Source organism: Cervus canadensis, chromosome 32, assembly GCF_019320065.1.
Source record: "Cervus canadensis isolate Bull #8, Minnesota chromosome 32, ASM1932006v1, whole genome shotgun sequence".
Classification (NCBI taxonomy): Eukaryota; Metazoa; Chordata; class Mammalia; order Artiodactyla; family Cervidae; genus Cervus; species Cervus canadensis.
In genome coordinates this window covers 28,438,104-28,451,988 of record NC_057417.1, presented here as the reverse complement: position 1 = coordinate 28,451,988, position 13,885 = coordinate 28,438,104, and the positions used below count along the sequence as shown (strand labels likewise).

The following is a 13,885-nucleotide window of genomic DNA, read 5'->3' as shown; positions in this document are numbered from 1 at the left end:
CATTCAGCTTTAATATCTTTAACAGGTTGTTTTAGCAGGTCTGTCAGGAGACACGAATATGCCCAAAGACATGATTTCTGAAATATACGGGCTGGTTAAGACCAGGGGCAACAGAGAGCAGTTTAGTTTATTTACTATTATTATGGGCGGCATGATTCTTTCTCCTGCCGTGCTGGAGTCCTCTGGAAATACTTCGCCATCTCCTGAGCTTCTCAAGGCTGTTGTTCCCTGGAGGCTGGCCGCCTGTGCAGGCTGGCAGGGCTTGCGGCGGTCCTGGCACAAGCCTTGTAAGAAGCACTGTTTTGTGGGCTGAGTGCCAGGGTTCCTGGTATCTGTACCCAAAGCCGGCCCCCACTGCCCCCCCTCCCCACCAGGAGCTCTCTGTCCTCCTCTCTACACAGGGTCTCAAATGCCTTGGCACCACCAGCTCTCGCAGGCCATGACCCCATCCAGCCTCACCATTTCCCCTCTGAGTCTGGGCCCGTTCATTACAAGCCTTCTGAGTGGTCCATGTGCTCCCCCAACCCCCCCCCCAACCCTGCCGTGTTGCTGTCCAGGTGGCCTCCGGCTGTCATCCCTGTGCCACACCTGGCCAAGGTGATTCCTTTATTAATCTCCATGTGGCCTGGGCCCCTGGAGAGAGCTCTGGGTTCACGTCCTGACTCTTCCCCACTGTGCAACCTTGGACACACCTCCTTCCCCTTCTGAGCCTCAGGCATCCCTGTCTGGTACATGTGGGTACCAGTCCCTTTGGTTGGCAGAGTGACTGTGGAAAGCAATGAATGCCCTGTATCTGAATCCCCTCGCTGACGTAGGTCCTCTCCAAGTGGTAACTCGTTAACTTCCATCTGCCACCCTCTTCCCCATGGGGCTCCCCTAATCCCGTCTCCCTCCTTCCTCCCCTTCACAGTCCCTGCAGCCTCTCCCTTACACCCATGTCCCCCTCAGCCCCTCTGCAGGGCAGTTTCCAGCCCACGACTCTACTCAGCTCCTCTTGGACATTCCACCCAGTGGTGTTCTCAGGCCTGACGTCTGTGGCCACATTCGGTATAAGTACCTTTTCCCTCTTGTTACAGCCTCCTTTCAACCTGTGTTCTCCTGACTCGCCTACTTCTCCTGATTCTTGCTCTTCACCTCTCCCTCTGGCCATCGGGGAGCGAGGGGTCCACCAGTCTTGACCTTCTGCCCCCCACCACCACCACTGCGAGCCCCGATCGGCACGTGCAAGTGCATCCCTCAGCCCCCAGCTGCCCGATGTGGTGGCCGCTGGCCACATGTGGCCACAAGGGCCCACTTGACATGCTGCTGGTCCAAATGGAGATGTGGGGGAATGCACCCCAGGTTTCAAAGACTTAATGTCAATAAAGGATGTAAATATCTTGTTAATAATTTTTGTATTGATTTCATAGGAAATGATACTATCTTGGATATATTGGGTTAAGTGAAACCGATTGATTTCATCTGTGTCTTTTTGCGTTTTGAACGTAGCTGTAGAATGTCGTAAGTCACACAGGGAGCTGGCACTCTGCTGGTGATGGCGGCACTGGCCTGGAAGACGGAGGCCAGCCTTGGAGGCTCATGTCTGTCTCCCATGAACAGTGCTCAGAAATAGCAGCTAAAGTGCAGGATGGTGACCCGGGTCCATTTCAGATGCAAACAAATCAAAGCTACATTATAATACCCTATTTTATTCTAAGCAAATTATCTTAGGCTGACACTGGCAAAAACTTGACTCCACACCACATTCAAAATGAGGTGTATCTAACCAGAACTCAGAGGAAATAAAGCCTAGTTGTAGTCTTAAGTGAGTTCTCTCTCTTTTAAAAAATTTATTTGGCTGCGCCAGGTCTTAGTTGCAGCATGCAACGGTTGCTCGTTGCCACACTGGAACTCTTAGTTGCAGCGTGTGGGATCTAATTCCTTGATCAGGGATTGATCCCAGGTGTCCTGCATTGGGACCACAAAATCTTAGCCACTGGACCACCAGGGAAGTCCTGAGTGAGTTCATTTAAGCTAAGGGGCACAGTTGGCATTATTTGTGTTGTATGAGGGACGGGATGATCCAGGAGAGGCATCGGGATTGCTTTATGTAACAGAAAACAGCACTGAACTCTTAGGAGACCTTAACGAATGTTTCCCTTCTCTTTTCTCCTCCAATGGCTGTTCCTGACCCACCTTCTCGCCCCAGGATTTGCGCAAGCAGGTAGCGCCACTGCTGAAGAGCTTCCAAGGCGAGGTAAGCGTTTGGGTTTCTTTTACATCCCATTAGAGCCACCTTGCTGTTCATCAGGCTTTCTTCCTATTCTCATCACATAAGCGCCACCAGCTCAAGGTGCTTACTCCGAGGCAGCCTCCCCAGCCGCACCAACCCATCATCCTCAAAGTGATGTTTCCACTGAGTCCGCTGGAGGGGAGACGGGATTCAGGATGTCAGAAGGGGCAGCGGAATCCGGGGGGCAGCAGCTGGCGTGTCACACATCCCCCGGTGCAGTGGGCTTGTTCCCACCCAGCCTCAGAGCTCACAGGTCCCCTGAGCTGTTCTGAGGCTCCCACCCTGAGGCCTCCTGTGCAGAAGGACACGCTGAGTCAGTCTGGTGCCTTGGTGCCTGGCCCTGGGGGGAAGAGGAACTTCACAGGCAGAAGCCACACAGGGTGGTTTTGGGCTCGGTATAAGGAACGTTTTCTAAAGGATCCTTCCAGAGAAGGGTCAGCAAGGTGGCAGGTGGGCGGCCGGTCACCTGAGGCCTGTGTGCCCCAAATGCTGCTCATGCACCAAGAAGGCAGGTGGTCCAGGTGGTGACACGCCAGCTCCTCCTCAGCGCCCTGTGTAGACCCTCGGTGAATTTCAGAAAACCAGAAATGGTGCTCGTGTGGGGGAATTACTCCCTCTCTGCCCCTCCAGTGGGAATGGTAGTGTTGTAATATTTTCGAGAACAGTTCCCAACCTTTTTGCCCTCAGGGACCAGTTTCACGGATGACAATTTTTCCATGGACCAGGGTGGGGGGGATGATTTCACGATGATTCAATCACGTTACATTTATTGTGCACTTTATTTCCATTATTATTATATCACCTCCACCTTAGATCATCAGGCATTAGATCCCAGAGGTTGGGGACCCCTACTTTAAAGAACCCATGCTGATGGGATCTCAGAAATCTTTGTTCCTGCAACTTCCCAACTCTGAGAGAGCCTGGGGAAGGATGCGGGGAAGTGAGGGGGCGAGCAGGCAGGCAGATGGTCCCGCAGGAGGCTGGGGAGCAGGAAACCAGGGCTGCCGCTGGGCAGACTCCAGCACTCGGTTGACAGCAGAGGCTGCAGAGGAGATTCCAAGACAGCGGGGGACACGTGTGGGAGCAGCAGCCACACTGCAGCTGTGGCGGCCGCAGATCTGAGAGCGGGGCAGACAGGCTCCTCTTCCTGTTGATAACTTCCTGCCGCAGGAAGGCCACACCCCCCCACCCTGCCCGGTGCTTGGCTCCATGAGACACAGAAGGACATCCGTAACCCAGGTCTTGGAAGGACTTGAGTTGCCCTTTCCTCAGAATTGTATCTCCACACCCTCGTTCTCAGTAAAGCCGTCACCTTACGCCTGCCCACATGTGACCTGATCTCTCCTTCTACCTGTTCAGCAGCTTTTGTGAGACCCATCGGCGTAGTGTTTCTCTGGCTGAAATAGCTCAGAAGTGCTCTTTCTGTTATTTGCTGGCTTTTCCTTCCTTTCTGAACCATTTCCAATCTACATACAAGTATTAGTAGAAAGGCTGAGGATAATGAACAGCTGAGCCCTCTTTACCCAGACTCCTCACCTGTGGACGTCATGCCACGTTTGCGCCCCTCCCCCCACCGACCCTTGTGCTCAGCATTTGAAAGTGAGTTACAGAGAGTGGAGGCCGTCCCGCCCTCAGCTACATGGGCATCTCCTAAATTCAAGGGCATTTCAAATGATACTGGGTTTCTGTAACTGTCATACTTTAACCCTGCGTATCACAGCTGGGAAAATAACATGAATTTCATAATATCTAATGTTCTACCCAAAATTATATTTCCCCAGTTGCCCCCAAAATAGCTTTTATAACTGCTCTGCATTACATTTAGGGGGTATTTGCATTTCTCTTTTAATATAGACACTCTCTCCACACCCTCATCTTTGTTATTGATTTTTTTTTTCTTTAAAGAATTGTGTAGATTATGTAGATTATCCCAGATTTTGATGAGGCGACGGATTTAGTTCTGGCAGTATGCATTACATTTAAAACGTCTGTGAGACATCTAGGCTTCCTATTTGCCTGATTTTTTTTAAGGCTATTTGAAAAGTAAATATTTTTATAACACCCTTAATATCTACCAAGCCGCTGCTAATTGCTATATTTATATTAAACAATGTGTGCTTTCTAATAAGCTGATTTGAGTGGAGGGGGCTAAATCCTGCTTGTTTCTGAGCTCGCATAGGAGCAAGTAACTGCACATGGGGACCACTCATGCAGGCGGGCCAGAGGCAGCGTGTCCTGGTGCTTAGATGGGCAAGATCCATTGGTATTTGAAAGCGCCACTTTCTCTGGTAACTACAGGCTTGTTCTCATACCCATCACTCTAGGGTCTGCTGCTACAAGTTTATTTATCGGCTATATTCTTAGAGTTCATTCCAAGGTGCCTGAGCTACCCCTAGAAGAAAGTACCAGGTTAGGGAAACGTGATCTTTGCCTCAGAATTTGTATGATAGCTTTCTTTCTTGAGATCCCCAGAAGAAAAAAAAACACACAAAATAAAAATGAAGTTTTCCAACTGAGAAATTCACAGAGGCCTTTAGAGTTCTGGCGAGAACACTCCTTTGTTGTGTCATAACTTCATGGGAAATGCTAGCCTGCCCAGGGGGCTGCTTACACCCTTAGGTGTTCTCCTGTAAATCCAGACAGCCTCCTTCTGTGGTTTGTGGGACCCGCGGTGACTCAGTAACTGCTCACCTTTCTAGAGTCCGCTTATTACCTCTTCACTCCTTTCTCAGGGTCAACGGCCGTCTCAAGTCTCCTCCAGGCCCTTGTGCCTTTGCACCGACAGCCCCTGGGCCTTTGCACAGCTGACTTGCTTCCCGAAACACTCTGCATTTACTCTCTTTACCCGGCTTGCTTTCTAAAGGAGAGTCTTCCCTGAGCCCTGAATGACAGTCCCCCTTGCCATGTGCTCCAAGCTTGTCTTCATGCCAGAGACCCACCTGTCATTTGTATCAGTTCCCCTCTCATCTGTAAAATGTGTGAAGGCAGCTGCTGTGTGCTGTCCTGTCCATCAGCCATTGTGTCCCCAGCAGCAACTGAGAACCAAAAAGTATTTGGCCTCTCAGAATGGTTATTGATAAGCTATGGAACAGCCAGGTTTCCTTGGAGACAGTTTTAAAAGCACTTTTCCTCTGTCCTTTCTCCAGGATCTATTGCTGTTCATAAGGTGAGAGTGACCCAGGAAGGTACGCTCGAGAAATACCTGTAGAAGAAACTAGTAAATATTGATTTGTTAACCTTGATGGAAATGTTTGGGATCATATAGTCATAATGGTTATTCATAGTTGTTATAACAGAGTCATCAAGTTTAACTCATACTGAAATTATAGTTATTTATTGACTTTACCTAAATTTTGTGGCTTCCCTGGTGGCTCAGTGGTAAAGAATCTGCCTGCAGTGCAGGAGACTCATGTTCAATCCCTGAACTGGTTGGCAAGATCCCCTGGAGGAGGGCATGGCAACCCACCCCAGTACTCTTGCTTGGAGAATTCCATGGACAGACGAGCCTGGTGATTTACAGTCCATAGGGTGCACAGAGCCAGACACGACTCAAGACGACCAAGCAGCGGCAGCAGCACACCTGAACTGTGGGCTTCCCTCGTGGCTCAGACAGTCAGGAATCTGTCTGCACTCCAGGAGACCCAGGTTGATCCCTGGGTTGGGAAGATCCCCTGGAGGAGGGAATGGCTACCCACTCCAGTATTCTTGCTTGGGAAATCCCATGGTCAGAGGAGCCTGGCAGACTATAGTCCATGGGGTTGCAAAGAGTTGGGACACAACTGAGCAACTAACACTCTCACTTTCATACCTAAATTTGTGTTTCATAAGCTGGGCAGGGGCGGGGGGAGGGGTATCAGTCCAGTTTAAGGCTTAGTTTAGTTCAGTAATTCAGACAGTCCCTTCAGTGAAGTGATGCTCACACTCTAGGAAAATGCAAGTCTTCCAAATGGTTTGCCCTGGCTCCTTGCTCCTCTCCCTGAGAAGGGTCTTCATACAGAGGTCGAGGGGGTGAGGAACTGGCTCAAAGCCCTACTCCTCTTGGCTGTAGGGGAGCTAGATACTTAACCCATGTCCTCAGGGAGGAAACTCCACTTAAGAACTAACTTAGTTGCTTATACTAGAGGGGAAATAAAAGACTAAAAATGCATGTGCTTAGTTAGCATCCAGCTTAAAAAGTTATAAAAGTGCGATAGAATAAGCTCAAATAAAAGTGGAAGAATGAAATTTTAACATATAATTGACAATATTGTATAAATTAAAATGGACTTCCCTGGTGGCTCAGCTGGTAAAGAATCCTCCTGCAATGCAGGAGACCTGGGTTCGATCCCTGGGTTGGGAAGATCCCCTGGAGAAGAGAAAGACTACCCACTCCAGTATTCTGGCCTGGAGAGTTCCCTGGATTGTATAGTCCATGGGGTCGCAAAGAGTCGGACACAACTGAGTAACTTTCACTTTCTAAATTAAATGAATGAAAAAGAAAAAGACCCCCTTAAAAAAAAAAAGAAAAAGACCCAAGAGAGAAGCAGCCCAAATGTTGATTCTTTGAAACAAACTACTACCAGAAACAAACCACCTTCCTAAATCAAGGGGAAAAAAAGGTAAGTAATAAAAAACAGGATACCTTTGCAGCTGCAGCACAGAGAGATTAAAGAGAAGATAAGGGAATATTATGATCTGTCTTATGCCAATAAATTTTAAAACCTAGACAAAATGGACAAATTTCTAGAATACTATGATGTACCAAAGTTGATTAAAGAAGTAGAAAACCCAAATAGCCTTGTAACCATTGCAGAAATATTCCCACAAGGCCTGAACAGTTTTATGGGAGAATCCTATCAACCATTCATGGAACTGTTCTGTTCTTTTACAAAATAGGAAAACTTCTTTTCCTTCAGAAAAATAGAAAAAGAAAACACTTCCTAACTCACTTTATGAATCTAGCGTAGCCTTCATACCAAAACCAGACAAGAACAGTATAAGAAAGGAAAAATTAAAGCCAGTCTTATTTATGAATAGATACACAGAATTCTTTAAAAAGGCACTAGTAAGTTGAATCCATCAAGCTCCATGTATCCCAAGAATCTATTTGGTTTATCAGAGTTATTAAGGCAAGTTAACATCATTCTCAGATTAAAATGGAAAAATCTTAAGTGTGACAGGAAAAGAATCTGATATAACTTCAATATCCATTCATGATTAAAAACAAACAAACAAACCCACCAGCAAAGCAGGAACAGAAGGGAAGTTCCTTAACCTGGGAAAAGGTATTTATCAAAAACTACATTAATCATCATGCTCATTGATGTTAAAAACATTCCCTATAAAATCAGGAACAAGACAAAAATGCCTACTATTGCCACTTTTATTTAACATTGTACTGGAAGTCTTAGCATGGAAAATAAGAAAAAGAAATAAGTACAAGTATTGGATCAGAAGAAATAAAACTGTCATTTTTCAAGTGAGTCTCAATTATTTAACAAGGTTGCTAGATACATAATCAATATACAAAAGTAATTGCCTATCTCTGCATCAATAGCAAGCTGAAAAAGGATACCGTTGCAGATAGCCACAAAAAAGTAAAGGATACTTAGAAATAAATATAATAATGCACAGGAACTCTTTCTGGAGAACAGTATAATGTTCTTATTGAACAATATTAAGGAATATTTTAAATGTAGAGAATTAAGGTATTTAAGGATAGAAATTCCCACTGTTATTAAAAACATCAGGGACTTCCCTGGTGGTTCAGTGGTTAAGACTTCACTCTAATGAAGGGGGTGTGGGTTTGATCTCTAGTTGGTGAGTTAAGATCCCACATGCCTCAGGGCCAAAATAACCAAAGCGATATTGTAACAAATTCAATAAAGACTTTTAAAATGGTCCACATAAAAAAATCTTAGGAAAATAAAGGATCAATTTTCCCCAAATTGATGATAGAGAGTCATAGTAGTTTCAGTCAAAATTTTAACAGTATTTCAGTTATGAAACTTAAAAGCTGCTTCCAGAATTTACATATGCAAGAGAGCAAATGGTCAATAATGGTGAAACTGAAAGTCCCTCGGTCATGTCCAACTCTTTGAGACCCCATGGACTATACAGGCCATGGAATTCTCCAGGCCAAAATACTGGAGTGGGTAGCCTTTCCTTTCTCCAGGGGATCTTCCCAACCCAGGGATCAAACCCAGGTCTCCCACATTGCAGGCAGATTCTTTATCAGCTTTGCCACAATGGAAGCCCAAGAATACTGGAGTGGGTAGCCTACCCCTTCTCCAGGGGATCTTCCCAACCCAGGAATTGAACCAGGGTCTCCTGCTTTGCAGTTGGATTCTTTACCAACAGAGCTATGAGGGAAGTCCAATAATGATGAAGATAATAGTAAATAAGAATAAGACAGAATTTGCCCTACCATATTATCAGAGCTGCAGTAATTGGCACAGGTACAGATAAATACACCCGCGGGACATAGTAAAGCAATCAGGAACTGACCGGTGCACATTCAGAAGCCAAATACATTGCAGACACGGCACTGCAGGTCAGTGAGGCAAGGGTGGGCTTTTCAATAAACGGCCTCCTGACCTTTGGTTATCCTTACGGAATTAAATGAAATTGGATCCCTACCTCACATCATATGCAGACACAAATTACAGATACAGACTTAAGGTAACAGGATGGGGAACACATGTGAATCCATGGCTGAGTCATGTCAATGTATGGCAAAAACCGCTACAATATTGTAATTAGCCTCCAACTAATAAAAATAAATGAAAATAAATAAATAACCATTTAAAAAAAGGTAAAACTTTAAACCTTTTAGAAGAAAATGTAGAATATGATGATTTTGGGCTATGTAGGATTTCTTACGCAGAAAACCATAAAGGAAAACATTGTTACGTTCAACTATATTAAAATTTTAAAGTAAAAGCTTCCTTTTTCTCCTTGTGAAAAGGCAGCCTAAAGAAAGTGAAAGGTGAACGCCTGGCTGCTAGCTCAGTTTCATCTTTTTCGAACTAGGAAAGGGAAAAATGAAAGTGAAGAATGAAAGACATTTTCATTATGTGTTGGAAACTTACCAGCACAAAGATTCAAACCTATCTGAACCTTTTCATAATAAAAATCAAATGCCCCTGATATGAATGTTGCCCCCTCGGGCCATACCATGAACCAGTCCTACGTGGGATGTCCTTGGCCACAACTCACAAACCAGGAGGAGATAGTTGCCACACACATAGTTGACAAAGGATTAGTATTCAGGAAAAAAAATATATATATATATATATTTATACACACATATCATATTTAGTTTTACCCGTTAATAAGAAAAAGACATGAGACTTCCCTGGTGGCCCAGTGGTTAAGAATCCACCTGCCAGTACAGGGGACACAGATTCAACCCCTGGTCTAGGAACTAGGGTCCTGCCTGCTGGAGCTTCGAGGCCCAGGTACCACAACTACTGAGCCTCTGTGTTCTGGAGCCCATGCTCAGCAACAGGAGAAGCCACCACAGCTAGAGAGTGGTCCCCAATCACAGCAACCGGAGAAAGCTCTGGGTCAGCAGAGAAGAGCCCATGTGCCAAAAATAAATAAATAAAAATAAACTTTAAAAAGCAAAAGAAAAAAGACGAACCTCCCAACAGGAAAATGGACAAAACCATGAACAGCATTCTCAGAAGAGAAAATCATTCAGTCAATGCACCTATGAAGAGATGCTTAAGCATATCTTCAGGAAAATGCAAATTAAAATCATTTTGTTGTTGTTGTTGAGTCGCTAAGTCACATCCACCTCTTTGCAACCCCATGGACTGCAGCACGCATCAACTCTTCGTCGCCCCGCCTTCTTTACTGTCCAGCTTTCACATCTGTACATGGCTACTGGGAAGACCACAGCCTTGACTGTATGGACCTTTGTCGGCAAAGTGATGTCTTTGATTTTTAACACTGTCTAGGTTTGTCATGGCTTTCCTGCCAAGAAGCAATTATCGTCTAATTTCGTGGCTGAAGTTACCATCTGCATTTAAATCATTTAAATGCATCTTACTCACATGTACCACGTTGGCCAAAATTCAAAAGTCCAGATAAGATCATAAATGGGTGTAACCTTTCTGAAAACCAGTCTGGTATCAGATTCTCCAGCTGAGGAAGCACATGTACTTTGACACAGCATTTCCACTCCCAGGTATAAATGGTATCCTCCGCCTTAAATAAATGTAAACATGTGCCCCAGGAAACAAGTTCAGGGATGTTTGCAGATGGTAGACAAGTGGAAACAACCCGCTTTCCATCAGCAGCAGGAAGAGTAAGTAGAGTGATGTGGAATACAACACAGCAGGGGAAAGTGAGTGAAACACAAAACTGTGCAGTGCTGAGCTGTCTGTTTAAGGATACGGTTTTATCATTACATAATAAAAGCACAGTGAAAAGGTTAAACAGGAAATCCAAAATGGAGATTGCTGCATGCAGGCCCAGAGGAGGTTTCCAAGGTTGTGAGACTGTCCTCACTTACAGGTGTTCGTTTCGTTGTTTAAGATTTATATATTCTTTTGTAAGGATGAACTACTTCTCTCCAAAAGAAAGAACTGTGCTTACAAGGCAGTAGCTCCATAATTCTTTTCTTGCACATCAGAAGCTGCATATTACTTTCTCCCACCTCTTTGCATTTTTCTTCTATGATAAAGCACATTTGTGAGAATGTTCCAAATGGCATCTGTGGGACACTCGCCCAGGCTTCATGATTCCAAGAAGTGGCTGCCGCTCTTACCTTTCTTGTCACTAGACTCCAGCTTCCTGGGTGGCGCAGCAGTAAAGAACCCGCCTGCCAAATGCAGGAGACGCGAGAGGCGCGGGTCCAGTCCCTGGGTCGGGAAGACCCCCTGGAGGAGGAAATGGAAACCCACTCCAGTCTTCTTGCCTGGGAAACCCTACAGACAGAGGAGCCTGGTGGACTACAGTCCATGGGGTTACAAAGAGTTGGACGCAACTGAGCACTGGATCTCCGAAGCTGTGTCTGTCTTCTGTTGGCTCTCACTGTGAGGGGGATACGCCCCTTGCTGTGGGTTTGGAGCCCAGCTCCTGCTTTCTCAGGAACTGCAGTCCTGCAGGGACCCCCTGTGCTGGGTCTTCAGTCTCTATGAGTTCCTGGGTTGTCTCAGCAGTGTTCCTACAAGTGGTGGCACATGCCATCTTAGGAGGGAGGGAGGGAGGGAGAGAGAAAGGGGGACTCCTTCATCCCCCAGCCCTCTCAGCCAGGCTTCTCCAGAGAGTCATCCACCCTGGACATACACCCACCCTGTCTGGCATCTGCCCCACTCTCCCTTGACCCTTTTAGTCCTCACCTCACTTCCCCCAGTGACATTCAGCCCACCTGACCCCCTCTTGAAAACCCCTTCTTTTGACATCCCGTGGTGCTCTGCCCGCTGAGTTTTCTGTTCACCTCTCTGCCTGTTGATTTTCAGTCTCCTTGGGCTGTTCTTCCCTTTCCTTCAGACCTCTCAAGAACGGCCTTCTTTGCTGTATCATCTCTGAGGATCTGTCTGCTGAAAACTCAGGTTTCTCTAACTCAGTCTTCTCTTTGGAGTTCCAGCTCCTATGAGACCTTCTGTGTGACATGACCTTACAGTTCTCCACAGGAAAGAATTCTTAACCCACAGCCACTTCCCCTTCTCCGGCTTCCACACCTGTTGAAATTCCCTCCTCCTCCAGCCCTTACCTTCTCAGGGATCACTACAGGACACCTCCTTTCTCCCATGCCCCCGCTTCCTCCATCCCTCCTCCAGAGCACACTGTCGTCACCTCCCACGTGCTTGTCCAAAGCTGTGTCATCTGTCATGGAGACCGTTGCAGTGGTCCCCTAACCGATCTCTGTTTCCACTCTTACCGCCTCCTCAATCCCCGCGACCTCTCCTCTGTGCCTCAGTCCTTCCCTGCCCACGGCCTTTCAGGGCCTCCCGGTGCCCTCAGCCTCTGGGGTGCCCTGGCCGGGCCGCTGCCTGCCTCCCAGCGCCCCTGCCCAGCTCTCTCCTACCCATCCTGTAGGGCTCGCTTCAGGTGTCAGCCCTCACAGTGGTCTCCTCTGACAGTCATTCCAAACCGAGGCCCCTTTACTGTTTCTTTTGTAGCACGTTATTCTTCTGTTCAGAGTTCCTCCCTCTGTGCGTGTGTTTTTACTTCCCCCACTCTCTCTAGATTTCCCTTCTGTGTTGGCCTCGTCTGTGTCCCCATTCCTGGCCCCAGGGAGCAAGCACCAGGTCCCCACTGGACAGGTGGGTAGAAGCAACAGCCTCACTTCACAGATAAGGATGCTAAGCCCAGAGGGGGGCAAACAAAGCACCCGCCGTCACCCGGGTGACAGCGGCGAGGCTGGGCTGCTGGCCCCCCAGCCCGTGTTCTCCAGTGGTGGTGCTTGGGGAGCGGGAAGGCGGCGCCTTCTGCCCCTCCATTGTCTCAGGCAACTCCCTGGTCTTCAACAAGGACAGTTGGTGTTCATTTAGTGTAAAGTGCTTGGCAGACACAGCTTTGGGCTCCCTCCCCTTCCAACCAGCTCCTCCCATATCTGATCTGGTCCCCACAGACGTAAATATCCATAACTGTGTGCAGACCCTTTGTGCAGCCAGTGGGGGTCAGGTGGGTGGGACCTCAGGGGTCACAAGGGGAAGCTGCCTTGAAAGGCTCTCGTCCAAAAAAGTCCGAGTACTGCGGAAAGCAAAGGACTTTGCACACTTGCAGGGCTGTCTGACAGATTTAATAAAAAAAAAAAAAAAAAAGATGAAGTGGATTAAGTTGGATAACTATTTCATGAGTTAGTTAAAAGTGACTGAGAGTTTCAGGGGTGGCCCGTGGCCCGAGTCTGTTGCCCTGTCACATATTTAAGTGTCCAGATCTAAAGGCCAGGGCTAAATAAAGCCAGGATGTCCGAGTGCTTTTCTCCCAGGAACATTTTGTAGGGGGTCAGAGGTCCTGGGCGCTGGCCCAGGTGCTGCCGCTCAGTCTCCTGTGACCTCAGGCGGCTCCCAGGCCTCTTTCTGTCTGACTTTGCGCCTCTGTAAAGTGAGTGTCTGAACCGAGGTAGTCGGCAGGGAGCCCTGGGACTCTGAAATCCAGTGTGACTCAGTGACCTGAAGCGTGGGTTGAGTGTCAGCAGCAGAACAGAAGAGGGGACGTTTTCCAGCAACTTGATCTGTTCCGAAATGGAATGCATGGCCATCCAAGGTAGTGAGTTTCTCATTCCTGGGAGTTTTCAAACAAAGGCCAGAGGACCACCTGTCAGGGGTGTCGTCAGCTCCTACCCCATTCTTCAAGGCCCAACCCAAATGCCAAGGCCTCTGAGTCATTCCAGAATACTCCTCCGTACCTCTGGTAGAGCTTCGTTTGTATCTGTCTTGTGATTTTGAGCCTAAAGACATTCTGCCTTTTATTTTTTAAGTTATTGGAACACAGTTTAACTGGCCTTACACTAAGTCTCATGCTTCTGAAATCTAGAGGGTAGGGACTCTGTGTGGCACACACGTTTATGTCCCCATCATGCCTGTACTCAGCAAGTACCACATTAAGTACCAGCGGGTGGGCTGGTAGTCAAGAAGACTGGACCAGACTGATGGTTCCCAAAAGATGGTCTTCAGA

General features: G+C 47.2%; 1 protein-coding gene across 12 annotated transcripts in view; it reads left to right on the top strand.

The window, feature by feature from the left end:
- CUX1 (cut like homeobox 1) overlaps positions 1–13,885 on the top strand; it is a 348,486-nt gene that overhangs the window by 160,818 nt on the left and 173,783 nt on the right. For all 12 annotated transcript variants that reach the window (XM_043454973.1, XM_043454971.1, XM_043454970.1 and 9 more), the window contains one exon: positions 2,189–2,236. In XM_043454973.1, coding sequence (XP_043310908.1) covers positions 2,189–2,236 — 48 coding nt within the window. The remainder of the gene's footprint in view (positions 1–2,188; positions 2,237–13,885) is intronic.